General features: G+C 37.8%; 3 protein-coding genes across 4 annotated transcripts in view; 1 reads left to right on the forward strand and 2 right to left on the reverse strand.

Moving 5' to 3' along the window:
• The window catches only part of LOC111796469 (endoribonuclease YBEY, chloroplastic), a gene marked incomplete in the record, with an annotated part of 7,009 nt that extends 3,969 nt beyond the window's left edge, over window positions 1–3,040 (reverse strand). Inside the window, 3 exon segments of the mRNA XM_023679093.1 lie at window positions 1,072–1,167; window positions 1,246–1,497; window positions 2,534–3,040. Of these exon segments, the coding sequence (XP_023534861.1) occupies window positions 1,072–1,167; window positions 1,246–1,497; window positions 2,534–2,920 (735 nt within the window).
• A 2,009-nt stretch (window positions 3,041–5,049) lies between these two features.
• LOC111796678 (auxin-responsive protein IAA16-like) lies at window positions 5,050–8,713 on the reverse strand. The gene is made up of 4 exons (XM_023679402.1): window positions 7,665–8,713; window positions 6,716–6,993; window positions 5,783–5,930; window positions 5,050–5,396 (listed from the first exon to the last, which is right to left on the reverse strand). Exons 1-4 carry the CDS (start codon window positions 8,225–8,227, stop codon window positions 5,327–5,329), a joined length of 1,059 nt encoding a protein of 352 aa, XP_023535170.1. The 5' UTR covers window positions 8,228–8,713; the 3' UTR covers window positions 5,050–5,326.
• Window positions 8,714–10,668: 1,955 nt separating this feature from the next.
• On the forward strand, window positions 10,669–17,498 carry LOC111796462 (protein SAWADEE HOMEODOMAIN HOMOLOG 1-like). 2 transcript variants are annotated; one of them, XR_002815352.1, is made up of 10 exons: window positions 10,669–10,822; window positions 12,298–12,383; window positions 12,493–12,538; window positions 13,482–13,599; window positions 14,864–14,927; window positions 16,033–16,084; window positions 16,322–16,465; window positions 16,540–16,659; window positions 16,745–16,930; window positions 17,271–17,498. XR_002815352.1 is itself a non-coding variant. In XM_023679076.1 (9 exons), exons 1-9 carry the CDS (start codon window positions 10,766–10,768, stop codon window positions 16,793–16,795), a joined length of 738 nt encoding a protein of 245 aa, XP_023534844.1. In that variant the 5' UTR covers window positions 10,669–10,765; the 3' UTR covers window positions 16,796–17,238. The 2 variants fall into 2 exon arrangements, 1 of the variants encoding a protein (XP_023534844.1); XM_023679076.1 differs by lacking the exon at window positions 17,271–17,498 and having other exon boundaries at window positions 16,745–17,238.
• The last annotated feature ends 339 nt before the right edge of the window (window positions 17,499–17,837 follow it).

Raw genomic sequence — 17,837 nt, forward strand, 5'->3', positions numbered from 1 at the left:
AATCACGGTGTTCCAAATGAACCTATTGCCAAGAAGATTAAAAAAATGTCAGAAAGATTCAAAAATGTCAACAACAGAATTCGAACCTACGCGGGGAGAGCTCAATTGATTTCAAACCCGTCGCCTTAGCCACTCAAGCACATCAACATTTGTTGGAAAGTATTATTTTTAATTTCATAAAATATGTAAGGGTTAAAACAATTTGACTTCGGTGGAGATTAAAGGGGATCGAGAATAAATGCTGGCCACAAACGTCTTTTGTCGGAAGTCTTTTGTCGGAAGACTATAAATACCCACAGTATGTTATGTAAAAATCAGATTGGTGAATGAATGAAATTGAGATCTCGAATTGAGACGTTTTTCTTAGAAACCCGAACATCAATTTTGTCATTTCTAAGTTTCAAGCAATTCTTGTGGTAGAATTGCATCCGAGCCATTCAATCAAGCCTTGATCAAGTTCGATTGTGGAGTGACTCAATTTAGAACAAGGTTCCAAATCTAGCTTCTAGATCTTTGATCGTAAGAGGTAATCTAATTCTAGCCTTATCTCTTGGTTGATCCAAATTTCGTATAAAGAGGTGTTAATTACTTTGATTCAAGGGTTCTTCCTTCAACAAAAGCTTGGATCGTTGGGCTAAGAATTAGGGTTGTCTTATCAGTATGTCAGTATATTTTGTCATTTTCTCTCAATGAAAGTCAAGTTTTGCATAAAAAATATATTTTGACTTAGAATACACATTAATGAGTTTCAAATGCTTGAAAATGAAGGATGTAGTGTTAGAAATGTGCTAATGATTGTGATATTGGACCTATTGGTATGTGTTGCATGGGAATGTGAAGCTTGGGAATAAAATGTTTGTGTATAGATTGTGCAAGAACTTTTAATTATGAAACCAAATCCCATGGACCCATCATGCCCGCATACTAAACGCCATCTTCGTCTTACACGCTCCCCTAAAGGCACGTATGCTATGTGAATAGTAGCAACGTTACTAGTTCTCAAACATATGGATGCAGGGGCAAAATTCTAAGCTTTTATCTTAAAACAAAAAGGGCGATCAAGTGACGAACCAGGAGTATCCGAATCTCATCAAGGAGCGTGTGTCCCCGTTCCTCCGCCTGCCTCGCAGCAGTCTCAACGGAAATGACAATATCACCTAACATAAGCTGAAGATACAAAAATCAGTCAATCATTTATCATTCTCAAAGACATTAGTCAGTACTCATTTCTACTCAAGTTCTTACAATTGGAAGCTTCAGTTCTGGGACATGCTGTGACATGGACAGGACATCAGTGGCATGATCCTCGTCCCTCCATTCTTTGTTAAGTTTACAGATAAACTCGTCGTTACAAAGTAGCACGGACATCTCAACACTTTCAAATAAACCAACATCGTTTATTGAACTATCTCGAGTTTTGTATTGTGAATCCTTTAAATTGTTGAAAGCTAACTTCAGAGCCTTAGGAACATTCAAACGAAGCATTTCTGCAATACTCTGAAGCATTCAAAGAAAGGAAAGCTATCAGTATTGAATGATCAATAAGAAAATGAACCTTGCAACAATGCAGAAGAGATCAAACATGAAAAACTTATTCTACTCCTAATTCTTGACATATTCTACCGATCCAACTTTGATATCTTAAAGCATCAATCTCTCAAATATTCTAAAGTCAAAGCACTTGTAATCAAGAAGTAGAAATTGGTATCCACATATGAAATTATTGTCGTCTAGATGCATTTGGTGCATTGCACGTTAAGCAGCTGGGAGAAGCTATGTTCTTAACTGTTGGGAAAAGTTGATGACACAACTGAACTTCATAGCTTAACTGCTTTTCTCGCTCTCATTTCCCAAGATTCTTTTTGTAACGGCCCAAACCCACCACTAGCAAATATTGTCCTCTTTGAGCTTTCCCTTTTGGCCTTCCCCTCAAAGTTTTTAAAACGCGTCTGTTAGGGAGAGGTTTCCACACCGTTATAAAGAATGTTTCATTCCCCTCTCCAACCAATATGGGATCTCACAATCCACCCTCCTTAATGGCCGAACGTCCTCGCTGTCACACCGTCTAGTGTCTAAAACCTCTCCCTAGCATACGTGTTTTAAAAATTTTGAGGGAAAGCCCAGAGAGGACAATATCTGCTAGCGGTTGGCTTAGGCCGGTAAACGTAAAGAAAGTACAATATGATTGTGCATAACCAAAATTTAATATAAGAGAGCAAGGAATGTGTCAAGTAGCAAGTCCACTTAGTAACGTGCTGCTCGTTTTCTTGAGTCTAAACAAAAGGAGGGTGGAGATTGAGAATAATGTTATTGAAAATTAATTCAACCTATAGACTCCTAGACGAATGCTAGGATATCATGCACAATTACAACATAGAATGCAACAGGATTGCCCAAAACAAGCATTCTCGATCCCTCTCATTACTACTCTTCCCACCATCATCATGAAATAAATTCATTTATGGACGTATAATCAACAACAAAAAAATACCGATTAAAGGACAGTGTAAGATGTACGTGAAGAAATGGATACCAAAAGTTCAGGGTCGTCCGGCAACTTTTCTTCAATACAGATACTGACGTTGAGCTCTAATTCCTTTTTCTTGGTTTTGGGGACTCGTCTCCTCACCTTTCTATACTCTCTTTGCCCACAGAAAATCCTTCCACAAGGCCTTTGTACCTTATTGTGTGTTCCCGACAAGACGTAGAAACTCCGAACAAATTGTGAAAATGTTAATTTGGGCGAAATGCGGTCGTAGCCATTCGCTTGACACACAGGCGGCAAGTGCGAAGAAGATCGCCATGAAGGGAAACTTTGATGGTTGGGATAGACAAGGAGATGGGCAGCTAGCGCCATGTGAACCCCAGAGGAGAATGGACGGTGGGAGGCGCGAAGAAGAGGGGATGCTCGGAGAAGCATGTAGGATAAGAGATACAGAGTGGCGCTGTCGTGCCGGCTTTGGGTATTGCCTGCTTTGTTTGCGAGGATGTTGGAAGAATGTGATTGCGCCCACCCAAGCCTGAAATTGAAGAAGGGGTCTTAATGAATCAGGGCTTTCCTTTTCTTTTGATATTTAGCCCTCTTTTATCACAAGGCCACACTTTTGGAGCTTTGTCTCTTGTTTTGGAAAATTATCATTAGTTCCCTTGTTTCGTATGTGTTAATTGACACTAATACCCTTGAATGAGGTTGTCAAAGCGTGGCTATCTTTTTGTAACTATTGGACAAACATTCGAGAATCGCTCTAATAACCATAACATATGGATTTTAAATACTTATGTGATTCTTTCCCAAATATCCAACGGTCCTAGATGTCACGGTCATGCTTGTCCAAGGCGTGTTACCTATAGCCACATGTCAAATGTCCCGGTCATACTTGTCCAAAACATGCTGTTCATGGTCGCATGCCTGTGTCAAACTCCTTTTACATGTTTTCATCCTAGATAGGTCTTTACTGTTTCATTTTATGTCAATATGGGGTGTATGACCGGTCACCAAAATCATGTCTGCACACACAAAGGCTAAAATACCCCAAAATGTACTAAAATAGGATATGACTATTGTCAATTCTTCCTAACTGAGTTATATGTTATCAAAGTCGTTGTCGCCTACTCGCTTTTAGCTTATAATATTGTTTTCTTTACAATTATTTTAAACGTATTTTCTCACACATGTTTTCCAAAATACTTCTCTTAAACATGACTTGAGCCTCGAGCACACGCTGATGTTACCCATGAAGTCCGAACTTCACACGACTGATTTGTTTGCTGTGTTAGAATAAGTGCCGCACAATCGGTGTGAGTCCACCATGTTAAAACCGCGTCTTCCAATCATTCTTCTCTTGTTTATGTTCTTTTAATCAGAACTTAGAAGGATGCAGTAAATTCCCAAGAAGAATTCACAACCAGAACTCTCCAGAGGAGAATGGACGGTGGGAGGCGCGAAGAAGAGGGGACGCTCGGAGAAGCATGTAGGATAAGAGATACAGAGTGGCAGTGTCGTGCCGGCTTTGGGTATTGCCTGCTTTGTTTGCGAGGATGTTGGAAGAATGTGATTGCGCCCACCCAAGCCTGAAATTGAAGAAGGGGTCTTAATGAATCAGGGCTTTCCTTTTCTTTTGATATTTAGCCCTCTTTTATCACAAGGCCACACTTTTGGAGCTTTGTCTCTTGTTTTGGAAAATTATCATTAGTTCCCTTGTTTCGTATGTGTTAATTGACACTAATACCCTTGTTTCGTAAACGTTATTTCGTATACGTTATTGGGGAAATTCGAACCTTCATCTTTAAACGGAGGTATTGGTGCTTCAACGCTAAATTGTTAGTATTCTTATTTAGAAAAATTATTGAATGAGAACTATCTTTTTGTAACTATTGGACGAACATTCGAGAATCGCTTTAATAACCATAACATATGGATTTTAAATACTTCTGTGATTCTTTCCCAAATATCCAACGGTGCTAGATGTCACGGTCATGCTTGTCCAAGACGTGTTGCCTATAGCCACATGTCGAATATCCCGGTCATACTTGTCCAAAACATGTTGTTCATGGTCGCATACCTATTTCAAACCCCTTTTACATGTTTTCATCCTAGATAGGTCTTTACTATTTCATTTTATGTCAATATGGGGTGTATTACCGGTCACCAAAATCATGTCTGCACACACAAATGCTAAAATACCCCAAAATGTACTGAAATAGGATATGACTAGTTGTCAATTCTTCCTAACTGAGTTATATGTTATCAAAGTCGTTGTCGCCTACTCGCTTTTAGCTTATAACATTGTTTTCTTTACAAGTATTTTAAACGTATTTTCTCACACATGTTTTCCAAAATACTTCTCTTAAACATGACTTGAGCCTCGAGCACACGCTGACATTATCCATGAAGTCCGAACTTCACACGGCTGATTTGTTTGCTGTGTTAGAATAAGTGCCGAACAATCGTTGTGAGTCCACCATGTTAAAACCGAGTCTTCCAATCATTCTTCTCTTGTTTATGTTCTTTTAATCAGAACTTAGAGGGATGCAGTAAATTCCCAAGAAGAATTCACAACCAGAACTCGTATTTCAGAATATACAGAATATAAATATGTACACACAGGGTAGCAGTTGCCTCAACCTTGAAACCCAAGGCTGCGCTTACAGGTTGCAGCTAGTAAAATGAAAACTTATATGGGAAAATCCTAACTTGGTATCACTCTTTGGCATAAACTGTTGCCATTGCTGCTCAAAATTGCTGCTATTCTGAGCCAAGACTTGGAAAGATTTGACAAGAACATTTCCAGTACCTTTCAGAAGTGTGTGAATTTTGAAAGGAGTTTCACTTCATTTCAGTGGCAACAACAGCACTCCTTAACACACGTAGCCTCTTCACAGTGGAAACAAACATGCTGCATGAAAATGAAGCCCCATAAGCCCACCATACAAAGAAAGCGAAAGTTATGACTTAAAAAAGGTTCCTGTTTCATAAACCGAACAGCAAGCAAGGAAGCATTGTAACCATTGTAACCGTCTAAACCCATTGCTAGTAGTTATTGTCTGTTTTGACCCATTACGTAACTCCGTCAGCCTCACGGTTTTAAAACGCGTCTACTAGGGAGAGGTCTCTGCACCCTTATAAGGAATGTTTCGTTCCCGTCTAACCGACGTGGGATCTCACAATCATTCTAAACATGAAAGTAATACTAAAAAGACCCCTTTTCCTAAGATTGTATTGGATTTGGTCAGGAAAATGATAGTGACATGGGCTACAAGATCAGCGGTGGGAAATGCTTACTTCCATGGGACATCACCAACAAGCATCCTGTCTCCTTCATTATCATAGTAAACTAGAGTGTACAGCCCGTTTTCGTGTTTGGAATCAGATAACGAGGTCGTTTCCTCCACCTTTCTCCCATCTTCAGCTGCTAGATAGTTTCTCTGTGCTGTAGTTAATTAGGAGGAAGAACATAAGAACAAGTGAGCAGTAATTTCAGCATAACAACTTCATTTGAAACTTAGTCCTAGTTTGATTAGCATTCGGTTTTTTGTTTTTGGATTTTGAAACTAAGCTTATAAACACTACTTTCACATATACATTCATTTGTTTTATTGTCACACTCCAAGCCCATCGCTGATAGTTGTTGTCCTCTTTGGGCTTCCCTGGAAGAGGTTTCCAATCCATTATAAACAATGTTTCGTTGTCCTCTCCAACCGATATGGGATCTCAGAATCCACCCTCCTTCAGAGCCAGCGTCTCTACTAGCACACCGCTCAATGTCTAGCTCTGATACCATTTGTAACGGCTCAAGCCCACCGCTAGCAGATATTGTCATATTTGGGCTTTCCCTTTCGGGCTTCTCCTCAAAGTTTTAAAATACGTCTGCTAGGGAGAGGTTTCCACACCCTTATAAATAATGTTTCGTTCTCCTCTCCAACTGATGTGAGATCTCACATCTATTATCCACTTTCTATCCCATATTTCAAAAAGACGAAGCCAAGTTTTGAAAACTATTTAAGAACTTGTTTTTGTTTTTGAAATTCGACTAAGAGTTCAAATGTTTCCGTAATAAACGAAAAAAACTAGAGGAAATAAATTGGGAGGAAACAAGCGTAAATTTCAAAAGCTAAAACTAAAAACGAAATCATTTGACTTACTAATTATCATTTACAAAAGAAATATGCAGTGTTGGACAAAATATCGATTGAATGCAGGGCATTGAAGGATTACCTGCAAGAAGACAGTGGAAGAGTTCGTCTATGCCAGCAGACAGTTGATCATAACCATTATAGGCTTGGAGATTCAGTTTTCTTCCAATGGGAATCCCATCCATACAAACTTTCACAAACATTTGTCCGTTGGAACAGTGAGATAATTTTGAGCCATTCTCATCCTGCACAGCTTCTTTTGACAACACAAGAGAGTTAGGCTTTGAAGAGCGGGGGCCGGCAAAGTTCTTCCTGAAAGAACGGATGGGAGGCCAACCAACGGCTGATGCAACTGAAGCCCTGCTGACACGATGTTGAATTCATTGCAATTAGCAACTTAGCATTACTTGTTTCCTTGAAAAACTTCAAGACATAAACGTTTTGAAATTAAAACTAGTTCTGAATGAGAAAAAGGCCCAATTATAAGTAAAAGTGTAACGGCCTAAGTCCACCACGGGTAGATATTGTCCGCTTTGGCTCGTTATGTATCACTGTCAGCTTCACGGTTTTAAAACATGTCTTTTAGGGAGAAGTTTCCACACCCTTTTAAGGAATGTTTCATTCCCCTCTCCAACCGATTTAGGATCTCACAATCCACCCCCTCAGGACCCAGCGTCCTCATTGGCACACCGTTCAGTGTCTGGCTCTGATACTATTTGTAACAACCCAAGCCTACCGTTAAGAGATGTTGTCCGCTTTCACCCGTTATGTATTGCCATCAGCCTTACGGTTTTTAAAACGTGTCTACTAGGGAGAGATTTTCATACTCTTATAAGGAATGTTTCGTTCTCTTCTCTATCCAATGTGGGATCTTACATGGAACGAAATAATAATAGTCAGGATAACCTTTTGTCATGGCTTAAAAAAGTATCCATCGCTAANAAAAAAAAAAAAAAAAAAAAAAAAAAAAAAAGTAGAGTTTGATATGAATGACTAGAAAACAGGATATAAGTGAAGATAAGCTGACTAACCTTTTGTCATGGTGTTTAGGTTCAGATGATTCTGCAGGAACTGACCCATTATTGAGACATGATTTCTCAGTTAAGTATGGAAACTCAGCTGTTTTCAAGCTGCATGACTTTGATGGCTCCTCTGACACCAAGTCCAATCTCTGAGGCATCAACAAATGTTCTAAATATAACGACTGTGATGGCTGAGGTAGCTTCTGGGCTTCCCTCTGAAAAGCTGAAGATGGTAAGGAAGCACCAAGACAGTGAATGAGAGGAGCCACCTTCTCAGCTGTTTTCTCAGAAAAAACCAGCTTATGGGGTTGGAATTCATCACAAAGCGCCCTTTTGTTGCCTCTAACGTTCAAACAAGAAGGAAAGAGCTTAGCAGAAGAGAGAAGGGATTCATCACTTTCATGGCTAAAATTCAAGCAGCTACTTCCTTCTGCAAGCCTCTCTTCTCCAGGCAATCCAAGTCTAAGCTCAAGTTTATTGTTCTCACTAACAAAACTCCCAACACCAATTCTATTCAACTCCCATTCCCTGTCCCCAGAAATCAAGTCAAGAAGCTCAGGACGCCTGCTCATTGTGATGCTTGAAAGACAAATCAATTGCTGTGATGCTTCAAACCATCATCTCAGAAGCCATATATATGAGAAGAAGCAAAAACAGAGAGAAAATTTGGATGAGGACAAATATCAAACAGGTGGTGTGCATTAGTTAAAGCAAATGCAAAAAAGGCAGATAAGGATAGGGGGTCCGGGTAAAAGGGATAACTACATTAGATCACACTTGATTTCCACCCTAAGCTTGAAATTCCCAGCAAAAAAAGCACCCAAAAAGCACTAAGAAAATGGTTAAGCCATATACCCCACCATCTTTACGAGAGCAAAAGATCCCAAGAATGGTTTACCACGTTGAAATGTTGGAAGAGGTGGTGGAACTGGAACGTGTTGAGCCCTTAGAGGAATAGGAGAAGCTCTGAAAGGATGAATCATTTTGGCTCAATCAGCACAAAAGATAGAAACTACTGAGCTTTCACATGGCAGATTCGTTCTAGTGCGGAGAACTACTTGAATTTGCTCTCATGAATATGACATAACATAACACAAACCTATATATGTCAACCTCCACCAAAACGTGCCATAAAAATTTATTCTCTTTTAACAACCCCAAACTCCTACGATATGAGATCTCCAATCTACCCACGAAAACAATTTAAGCTCACCCATTCGTGCCCAGCAACACATTATCTCGTGTCTGACTCTTATATCATTTGTAATGATTTAAGTTCAGAGCTAGAAGATATTGTCCGCTTTGGCCCTTATATCATTTGTAACAATTGGCCCTTATATCATTTGTAACAATTTAAGCTCAGAGCTATCATATAAAACTTATTAGTTAGTTCACGGTATCCTGAAATATTGTCCAATTTAAGCATAAGCTCTAGTAGTTTTGCTTTGGGTTTTCCCAAAAGGCTTCATACCAATGGATATGTATTGCTTACTTATAAACCTATGATCATTCCTTAAATTAGCCCATGTGAGACTCCCTTCCAACAATCTCAACACATACTAGTTAAAGTCAACTATTTTTTTTTTTTTTAATAATTTTCTTATCGAAAAAATGAATAAAGTTAGAAATAGAGTCAAACCTAAAATTAATAGCAACATCATAGGGGAGTGAGTATCATAATCATCGACATATAACAAAGTTGTTGCACCAATCCTAGTGGCGGACCCCTTAATTCCACTTAATTAGATACGAATTTACCCATTATATTTTCCCACTCTCACTTTTATTATAAAGCCTTTTTTTTAGACCCTTTTCAGCTTTTAATATGCTCATCTTTTTTCTCTAATGATTTTGTAAAAGAAAATGGAATTATACGAAAAGATTGTGACCTGTACAAGTCCTTATCCTATATGTTCGATAGAAGTATCCTATTATTGAAGTTAAACTTACTGCGTTCGAACTTTAGGCTTGTCAAGTTTGATTCATCTATGAATAAGTCAAGTCGTGCGTGTGAAGTCTTTTCATATTAGAATTGTTATTGTACCGTGTAAATTTAAAACCATATTTGATTTGAGGGTTTGTTGTTGTGTAATAGACTAAGGTCACTATTAGGAGATATTGTCTGCTTTGACATCTACTAGGGAGAAGTTTCTACCCCCTACACCCTTGTAAAAAAATGTTTAGTTATCCCTCTCCAACTGATATGAGATCTCACAATGGACTCCTCCCTCGGAGGTTCAGCATTATTGTTGATTTGTTGTCGTCGTTTGTATTGAACGACGATAAACCAACGAGGGAACGAGAAGAAATGAAGAAAGAGTGAGAAAAAAATAAAAGATAAGAAAATTAGAGATAAATTACAGAATCTAAACACGGGAAAGAGAAATGAGGAAACATAAATAAGGGTTTTTGTGTGACTTTAATTGTGATGTCCCACGTTGGTTGGGGAGTAGAATAAAATACCATTTATAAGAGTGCAGAAACCTTCTCCTACCATATGCGTTTTAAAGCCGTGAGGGGAAGCCCAAAAGGGAAAGCCTAAAGAGGACAATATCTGCTAGCCGTGGATCTGGGCGTTACAAATGGTATCAGAGCCAGACATCGGACGATGTGCCAGTCTTCTCGCTGTTTCTCGAAGGGGGTAGACATGAGATAGTGTATCAGAGCCAGACATCGGACGATGTGCCAGCATTCTCGCTGTTTCTCGAAGGGGGTAGACATGAGTGTGCCAATAAAGACGCTGGACCCTGGAGATGGTGAATTTGGTGGCGGTCCCAAAAAGAACAATATCTGCTAGCGGTGGATATGTACCGTTACATTAATTTTGGGTTAAGTTCGACTAGTTCGACAATTTTTTAAAAATTCATAAATAATTAGAAAAAAAAAAGACAATTTTAAAGTCTTTGTAGACCAATTATATAATTTTTAAAAAAATATTTTTTAGCCTTTATTTTATTTTATATTAGTTTGGTTTATTTGTAATCATAAACCCATAAAAAGCCCAAAAGGCAGCGAAGGCGGGGATCCGTCCAGCCGGCCCGTTTGGATATTTCTGATCGACGAGGGAACTGCAAGTACTCCTCGGTCCAAACATCAAGAAACAGTGGAGCATGGAGCGTCTCCGGCCGAGGGACAGACAGATGTTTTCCGGGTTTACGAAGGGCGAGGTAGGTATCTCATTCATGTCTCGTAGGATCTGAGCACTTGTTTGATTATCTCGGTGTTGCTGGATTTACAATATGGAAGTATAATTTCCAAGTACGGTCTCTCATCGTCTGCTGCGCAGGGTATCTATATGCATTTTGTGAACTATTGATGTTTTTTAATGATCATGTCCGAAGTATGTTTTCATGTTTAGTGGTGCAATGGAAGCTACAACGTAGCTTGTTTTGATGTGTGAACTATTGCATAATTTGTACTATTACCTCATAGTTGCTGATAAGTGAATGGACTTCATTTTATGTTTTTCGACTACATGTTCTTTCTGTTTCAACATGTTTCATTAGCAAACAGGATGGGTTTAGTGGTGGAGTTTTCGTTTTTCTTTAATTTCTGTTCTTCGGTTTATTGGCCTCATCGGTGTTCCGCCGTACATTGGTTCCCTAACTCCAACATTTGAAGTATTAACTTACCACTGTTCTTTACCAAAAGCTTGACGTTGGGGCATATTAAAGCTTTTATTTGTATTCTTCTACGTTTGAAAGGCGAAAAGAGGGAGAATTACCAGTTAGGAGTCAAATANTTCCCTAACTCCAACATTTGAAGTATTAACTTACCACTGTTCTGTACCAAAAGCTGGCATATTAAAGCTTTTATTTGTATTCTTCTACATTTGAAAGGCGAAAAGAGGGAGAATTACCAGTTAGGAGTCAAATATTTGTCTACCTATACTGGAAAAGGATTACTATATCAATGTCATCTACCTTAGAAATCAACTCTCCTTAAACTTACNATTACTATATCAATGTCATCTACCTTAGAAATCAACTCTCCTTGAACTTATTTGAGTCACAAATTTTAGCATCTTCTTACAAACTACTGTATTCAGAAACATGCCCTTGTACAAAACAGCAAAGAGCAAGTGAATCTTCCTATACTTTTCGTCACAATGAAAAATAGTTTTTGCAAATGTAAAGTTGAGAAGGCAAGAAAAATAAATTTCCCGGTTTCTTTTGTTTTTTAGGACTCCTCTTGTGTGTGTATTTTGATTTCCACCAGCCGGGAAGCGCTCTTGTTAATACCCCTGACTCTTTGCCTTCTTTTTTCGGTGCACTCGGAACAATGTTTTCTGTGTGATCTCATGCTTGTATGCTCTTATCATCCATCTAATTGAAAATTTTGCCTTTTATTAAATAAAAACAAACCTTCTGAGAAGCAGAACTAATTACGTATAACTTGTTGCTTTTATTGTGTTTTCTTCAAATGAAAAAAGAGTTTTTTAATAAATTTTATTTTCAGGATATTCTGGACTCTGATGTCATATTTATTTCTTTACTTTCATTTGGTACCTTTACACTGAATCCATTATAAAATATACTTTGGCATCAATTTAGAATTTCCTTTTGGATCGAGAGCTTGTTGTACATACTTCTTATAACATTTTAGTTTTCCCATCCCACATGGCTTTAAACTTTGCAAACAGATAGCGAAAATGGAGAAATTGATAGAGGAATCAGGAGAACAATTGCTTGATCGAGATTTTTGTCAAAAAGTTACCAAACGTTTCAAGTGAGTATCATTTTTCTTGTTATCATAAAACTTTTAATTAATCTTTAAATATGTATATGACGTATGTATAATGTTGAGTTCTCTTGTTTGGCATTCCATGTCTATACAGTCGGTCCTCCGGTCGTGCTGGGAAGCCTGTAATAAAGTGGATGGAGGTTATCATATTGTTTATGTTTTTTCTTATTCTGTTTTTTATTTTTTATTTTTTTTTATATATAAATAATATTCTACTTCTATTGTTGTATATCTTGCGAATAGGACTTGATGAACCTTTTTTTATGGGACTTTGGAAATCGTTGTGGAGATTCTTGGCAGAGAGAGAGAGATTCATGGTGGTACCAGCTTACNTTTATATATAAATAATATTCTACTTCTATTGTTGTATATCTTGCGAATAGGACTTGATGAACCTTTTTTTATGGGACTTTGGAAATCATTGTGGAGATTCTTGGCAGAGAGAGAGAGATTCATGGTGGTACCAGCTTACATCGAGTGTTCACACATCTTAATTTTCAGGACGTCTCCCTTAATTTGATTAGTGGGCGTGTCCTCCAACATTTGGAGAAGGATAAAAGAGCGAAGAGTATTCTTATTGAACATTTCTTAGATTTAAACTCTTGTAGCTACTCTATTCTTCAAACTAAATCCAATTAGGAAGTCCTTGGGTAGTTCCTTGACTTGAGCTTGGATGACACCTCCTCCTTCCTTATTATATATTGGTTTTTGCTACATTGAAGTTCTACGTTTCCTAGTGGGTACTTTGGCAGGGTATTTGGAAAGAGAAGAATAAAAAGTTTTTTGAAGCTTGATTTTTCAGTGGGGTTATGTTTGGAGTCCTGCATCACTGCAAATCTCCCATAATTACAACAGTAGAGTCTTATATGGGTGTCCTGAGATGTTTTTTTTTTTTCTCTCTTTTCTTTTTTCTTTTCCGTCTTCTCCATATTTACTTTATCTGATCTTTTGTATTTTAGNTTCTCTCTTTTCTTTTTTCTTTTCCGTCTTCTCCATATTTACTGTTCTTTATCTGATCTTTTGTATTTTAATGTTTGAGCAAAAAGGTTCTGGTGAAAAGTTTGTATTCATACAATGTTACAGGTATACGATTGGTTTGAAAGCAGACTGCAAGACTTCCCAAAAATTGAAAAGAGGATGTCTGAAATTCCGAAAGCTTGCCCTTCCAATAAGACTCAGGAAAGTTCTCAAGGCCCCGAAGGTAATTTGAGTTAAGGTTTGCTTCCAATGTTTAAGGCAAAGTTACTCAGCTGTAGGATAGTTTATTGTTAAACGACAGTTCCTTTCTACTTATTACTCTAACTGCAACCTTCATACCTTTTCGTTTGGACATATGTTAACAATATTTTCATTTGGAACAATTTGAATGATGCTTTCGAGTGATCTAAAATTTGAATTTATTGAGAATATGTTAACCTCCAATAGAAAATGTTTGTTATTTTTCATTGATGAGATGAAATCTAAGCAATTTGGTGCAACAGAAAACGTTTTTTGTACAAAAGGAAAAAAGGGAAAATGTCTCCCCTGAGGGTTAGTATGTATTGTATGGGTTCGACATACGTGAGATAGAGGTAGGGGTAGGTTGTATTTTGGCAAGGTTTGTGCGTAGATAGTGACTAGCCTCGAGTTGGTTAGACATTATATCATGTATGGTGTGCATTTGCACCCTCTTGAGCTCACTTTTAGTAATTAACAGTTTTGTCCTAACATTAATCTACATATTAAGAAATGTTTAATTTCACCCGCATATAGCTGCATTTCCATTAAATGCACTAGTGCAATGCATGGAGCAGGGGCAAGTTGAGGCAATATTTTCATTTGGTATTTTGCTTGCCCTTGGACTTGAGATCTTTTGTCCTCTCTTCCACGGTCATTTTTAAGATACATTTTCTTGATTGGTTGTTTATTACTGTAGTTATATTGGGTCGATTATTTAATTGCATGTTCCCATTTTTTTTTTTTTTTTTCCTTCCCTAGTTTTTCTATTGAGTAGTTGGACTATTTAACATAGAATATGGAGCTAACTACCATAGGTTGACCTGATGGTCATTGAGGCTAGTGTANTCCTTCCCTAGTTTTTCTATTGAGTAGTTGGACTATGGAGCTAACTACCATAGGTTGACCTGATGGTCATTGAGGCTAGTGTAAAACACAAGGTATTTTGCGGTAATGGGTTCACACCCACGGTGTCGAGGTGTTGTAACTCCTACATAGGATATTAAAATTGTATGAGTTTCTTTACAACTAAATATGGTAAGGTCAAATACTTGTCATGTGAAATTAATTAGTGTGCGTAATGTGTAGTGGATATTTGCACTCCCTGTTAACACACACACAAAAAAAAAAAAGGAATTAGAATGTGTTTTTTTATTGCATTTTATAATCTTTTTATTGAAATTAATTTGTGCAGATGGGACCTTTTTCTTTTGCTCCTCCACATGCTAATGACCTTTGTTTAAAAGCAGGCAAAAAGAAACCAGATTTGTCAGAGTTGGAATTTGAAGCAAGGTCATCAAAAGATGGTGCATGGTATGTGAAGAAAACACTGCCATTAATTTTGACTAATAAAGTTGGTTCTGTTTGGTTGGGTGCATCTTTTGGGTGCCTGTCTCTGTATTTGCTCTGATGGTCTTTAATTGAGCTAAGAAACATATGCTTGAATTCAGTCTTTTACGGATTGCATATGACTCGCTATGGATATCAGCAGATAGAAGAGTGAGCTATCTAGATAGATGGGCTAAGTTGAACGGTATCTTTGAGTTTCAAATCAAACAATCTCCTTCTTTTCTTGAGCATTTTTGGGGTTTGATTCAAAATTAAGCTTTCTTTTGCCTAGCTTGGTCTTGGCCATAGATTGAGTTGGAGCCTTGGAAATAAGGAATAGGAGTTTCAAGGGAAAATATAGAGGATTGATTGGAAGTGTGGGATTGGCCTTGTATATTGTTTGTAGTCGGCTCCCTTTCTTTATGGAGCTTCTCTTGATGACGGGCTCTCTTAAACTCCTTGGCTTCCCCTTCCAGATCTGATGTCTGGTCCTCTGCAGTATTTCGTTCAGCGGCATCTTTGTTTCTGATCACAAACAATCTCTATAAATCGTAAACAAAAAATAAATGCGCTATGAAGTAAGAATTGGGAAGTTATGACACACATTGAATTGCATGTCCATGTAGCCATTTAAAATCATACTATCAGTGTGATTACTTTGTAACTGCTATTGAAAAATCACTTTTGGTTTACTGCGATGTTAATTTGATTCATAAGCACGGTTGTTTTTTTAATAGCATATGCAGATTGACATGTTTCAGTATAATATCTCAAAATAGCATGCCTCTTATTCAGTCTTCTCCTCATGACAAGCAGGCTGCCTGTTGAATCTAATTAGGAAATTTCTTCTGGGTATCTGAATGTAATTGTACTGGATTGAAGATTCAATGTGGTGGCTAACTACATGAAGGAGATGATTTTACTATGAAAATCTTTTACGTTCAGGTTATTTAAGGGGAAAAAATAATACAGAAAAGAATGAGAACTCTACGTTGGTTTTAGATGAATCTTTATTTATGGTTTCTGCTTGTTTCTTAATCCATTTCAATTTTTTCTGGGGTTCTGATGACATTCCACTAATATTTTGTAGGTATGATGTTGCTATGTTCCTTACACATAGATTTCTTAGTTCAGGCGAAGCTGTGAGTCTTGGAACCATCACATTTTTTTTCCGTCTTGTATTATGATTTATCATGCCTTCCATGATTTGTTGATCCAAGTGAGCTCATTGCTCACAAAAGGCGTCTAGGTTTGAGGAACACGCTTAAGTTATACATGCATGTATGTCTGTGATATGAGTATCTGAGTATAATTGCATGCTAGTTTTCAGTTGTGGATGGAATGTATAGTTGTCTGATTGGTTTGCCGATTCATTAAAGGAAGTGCGTGTCAGATTTGTTGGATTTGGAGCTGAGGAAGATGAATGGGTCAACATAAAACAGGCAGTACGAGAACGCTCTGTCCCTCTAGAACATTCAGAGTGCCAGAAGGTGAAGGCTGGGGACCTTGTACTCTGCTTCCAGGTGACTATGCAAAACATTCAATTGTTCATTTCTCAGTAGTCCACTTCATCTTAGAGTGTTAAAAACATTTTTAGGAGAGGAGGGATCAGGCAATCTACTACGATGCCCATATTGTAGAAGTCCAGAGGAGAATGCATGATATTAGGGGCTGCAGGTGTCTTTTCTTGATTCGTTACGATCATGATAGCACCGAGGCAAGTATATCATTTTCTTATGCTTTATCGATCGTAATTTCAGCTTTTGAAGGAATTCTCACACACTTATCCATCCAATTACCAGGAAAAAGTTCGTTTAAGAAGATTATGTCGCAGACCGGCACATCAATTCTAATCTGTCTTTGCCATCGATTCATCACCTTTCCATGTGTCACTCCAACATCTAAGCTGGAGAGTGAAGACATGAATGGTTTGCCTCAGAAAGCACAATAGCTCAAGCTAGTTTTGTCTGTTCTTTCAGCAAGTTGAGGTAATGTTGTATGTAAAATTTCATAATAGAACCGCTTTCATGTTTTCACCTTATTGCTTCTGTAACCATGGCATCTTTAATTTCGTCCGAAGACGATAAACCTTGGGGACAAGAATGGGACACGCACATGTAATTGTTGCACATACTTGTCTCTGCTAATCGGGCAAAGACGAGTTCAAAGTTTATGTAGGCTTGCAAATCTCTGTCCTAACACCAGATTACTAAACTATGTACTCATAAAACATATTAGAGTATATTAATGAGTGATTTGTATGAAGATCTCAGAAAGAAAAAAGGAATTTATAGGTGTAAGGATGAAGGGGTTTTGCTTTAATTGCAGGGCTGGGGTTGAAGTTGAATTAATTGTAAAGTGAAGGGGAGGGGGAAGAAACATGAGATGCATTTTGTTGGTTTGATGATTTTCGTTTGAAGGGGTTATTTATTTCAGCTTCAATGTTCATTCAGCCCATAGTTTTGGAACAATACCATCTAGTTTCTATAGTACAAACTGAAAGAACAGTGATTGTAATTAAATTCAGTTGCATACCATCTGCCCTTTTTCTTTTCATTTTTGATGGTGAGGGACTTTACAAGTTTACCCTATCACTTCTTCAACTGCATCTCTTGCACTTAAACCCCATCCATATATTCTCTCTCTCTCCAACTTCTCACTCATATAACCACCATTAATTATGTGTTTTGAGATTGTTTTTAGCTTCACACCACTCTCTTCACATATTTGATTTTGTGTTAGATTTTTTTAATTGGACAAATACACGAGAGGACGAGAGGATAGGAGGGTTCAAACATCTAATCTCTTAGTTCAAGGTACATGTATAGGATACTCAAATTGGCTGATCTTAAGAGCAACTCATGTGAGTCCGATAAGTTTGATTTATACTTGATT

This window comes from Cucurbita pepo, chromosome LG06, assembly GCF_002806865.2.
Source record: "Cucurbita pepo subsp. pepo cultivar mu-cu-16 chromosome LG06, ASM280686v2, whole genome shotgun sequence".
Taxonomy (NCBI): Eukaryota; Viridiplantae; Streptophyta; class Magnoliopsida; order Cucurbitales; family Cucurbitaceae; genus Cucurbita; species Cucurbita pepo.

Excerpts from the sequence above, each read along its gene's own strand:
- LOC111796678 (XM_023679402.1), bottom strand. The coding sequence starts at position 8,227 with ATGAGCAGGCGTCCTGAGCTTCTTGACTTGATTTCTGGGGACAGGGAA. Across the intron at positions 6,994-7,664 it reads CCTAAACACCATGACAAAAG|GGCTTCAGTTGCATCAGCCG; the intron begins GTTAGTCAGCTT and ends TCGTGTCAGCAG. Across the intron at positions 5,931-6,715 it reads CTTCCACTGTCTTCTTGCAG|CACAGAGAAACTATCTAGCA; the intron begins GTAATCCTTCAA and ends AATTAACTACAG.
- LOC111796462 (XM_023679076.1), top strand. The coding sequence starts at position 10,766 with ATGGAGCGTCTCCGGCCGAGGGACAGACAGATGTTTTCCGGGTTTACG. Across the intron at positions 14,928-16,032 it reads TCATCAAAAGATGGTGCATG|GTATGATGTTGCTATGTTCC; the intron begins GTATGTGAAGAA and ends AATATTTTGTAG. Across the intron at positions 16,085-16,321 it reads TTCTTAGTTCAGGCGAAGCT|GAAGTGCGTGTCAGATTTGT; the intron begins GTGAGTCTTGGA and ends GATTCATTAAAG.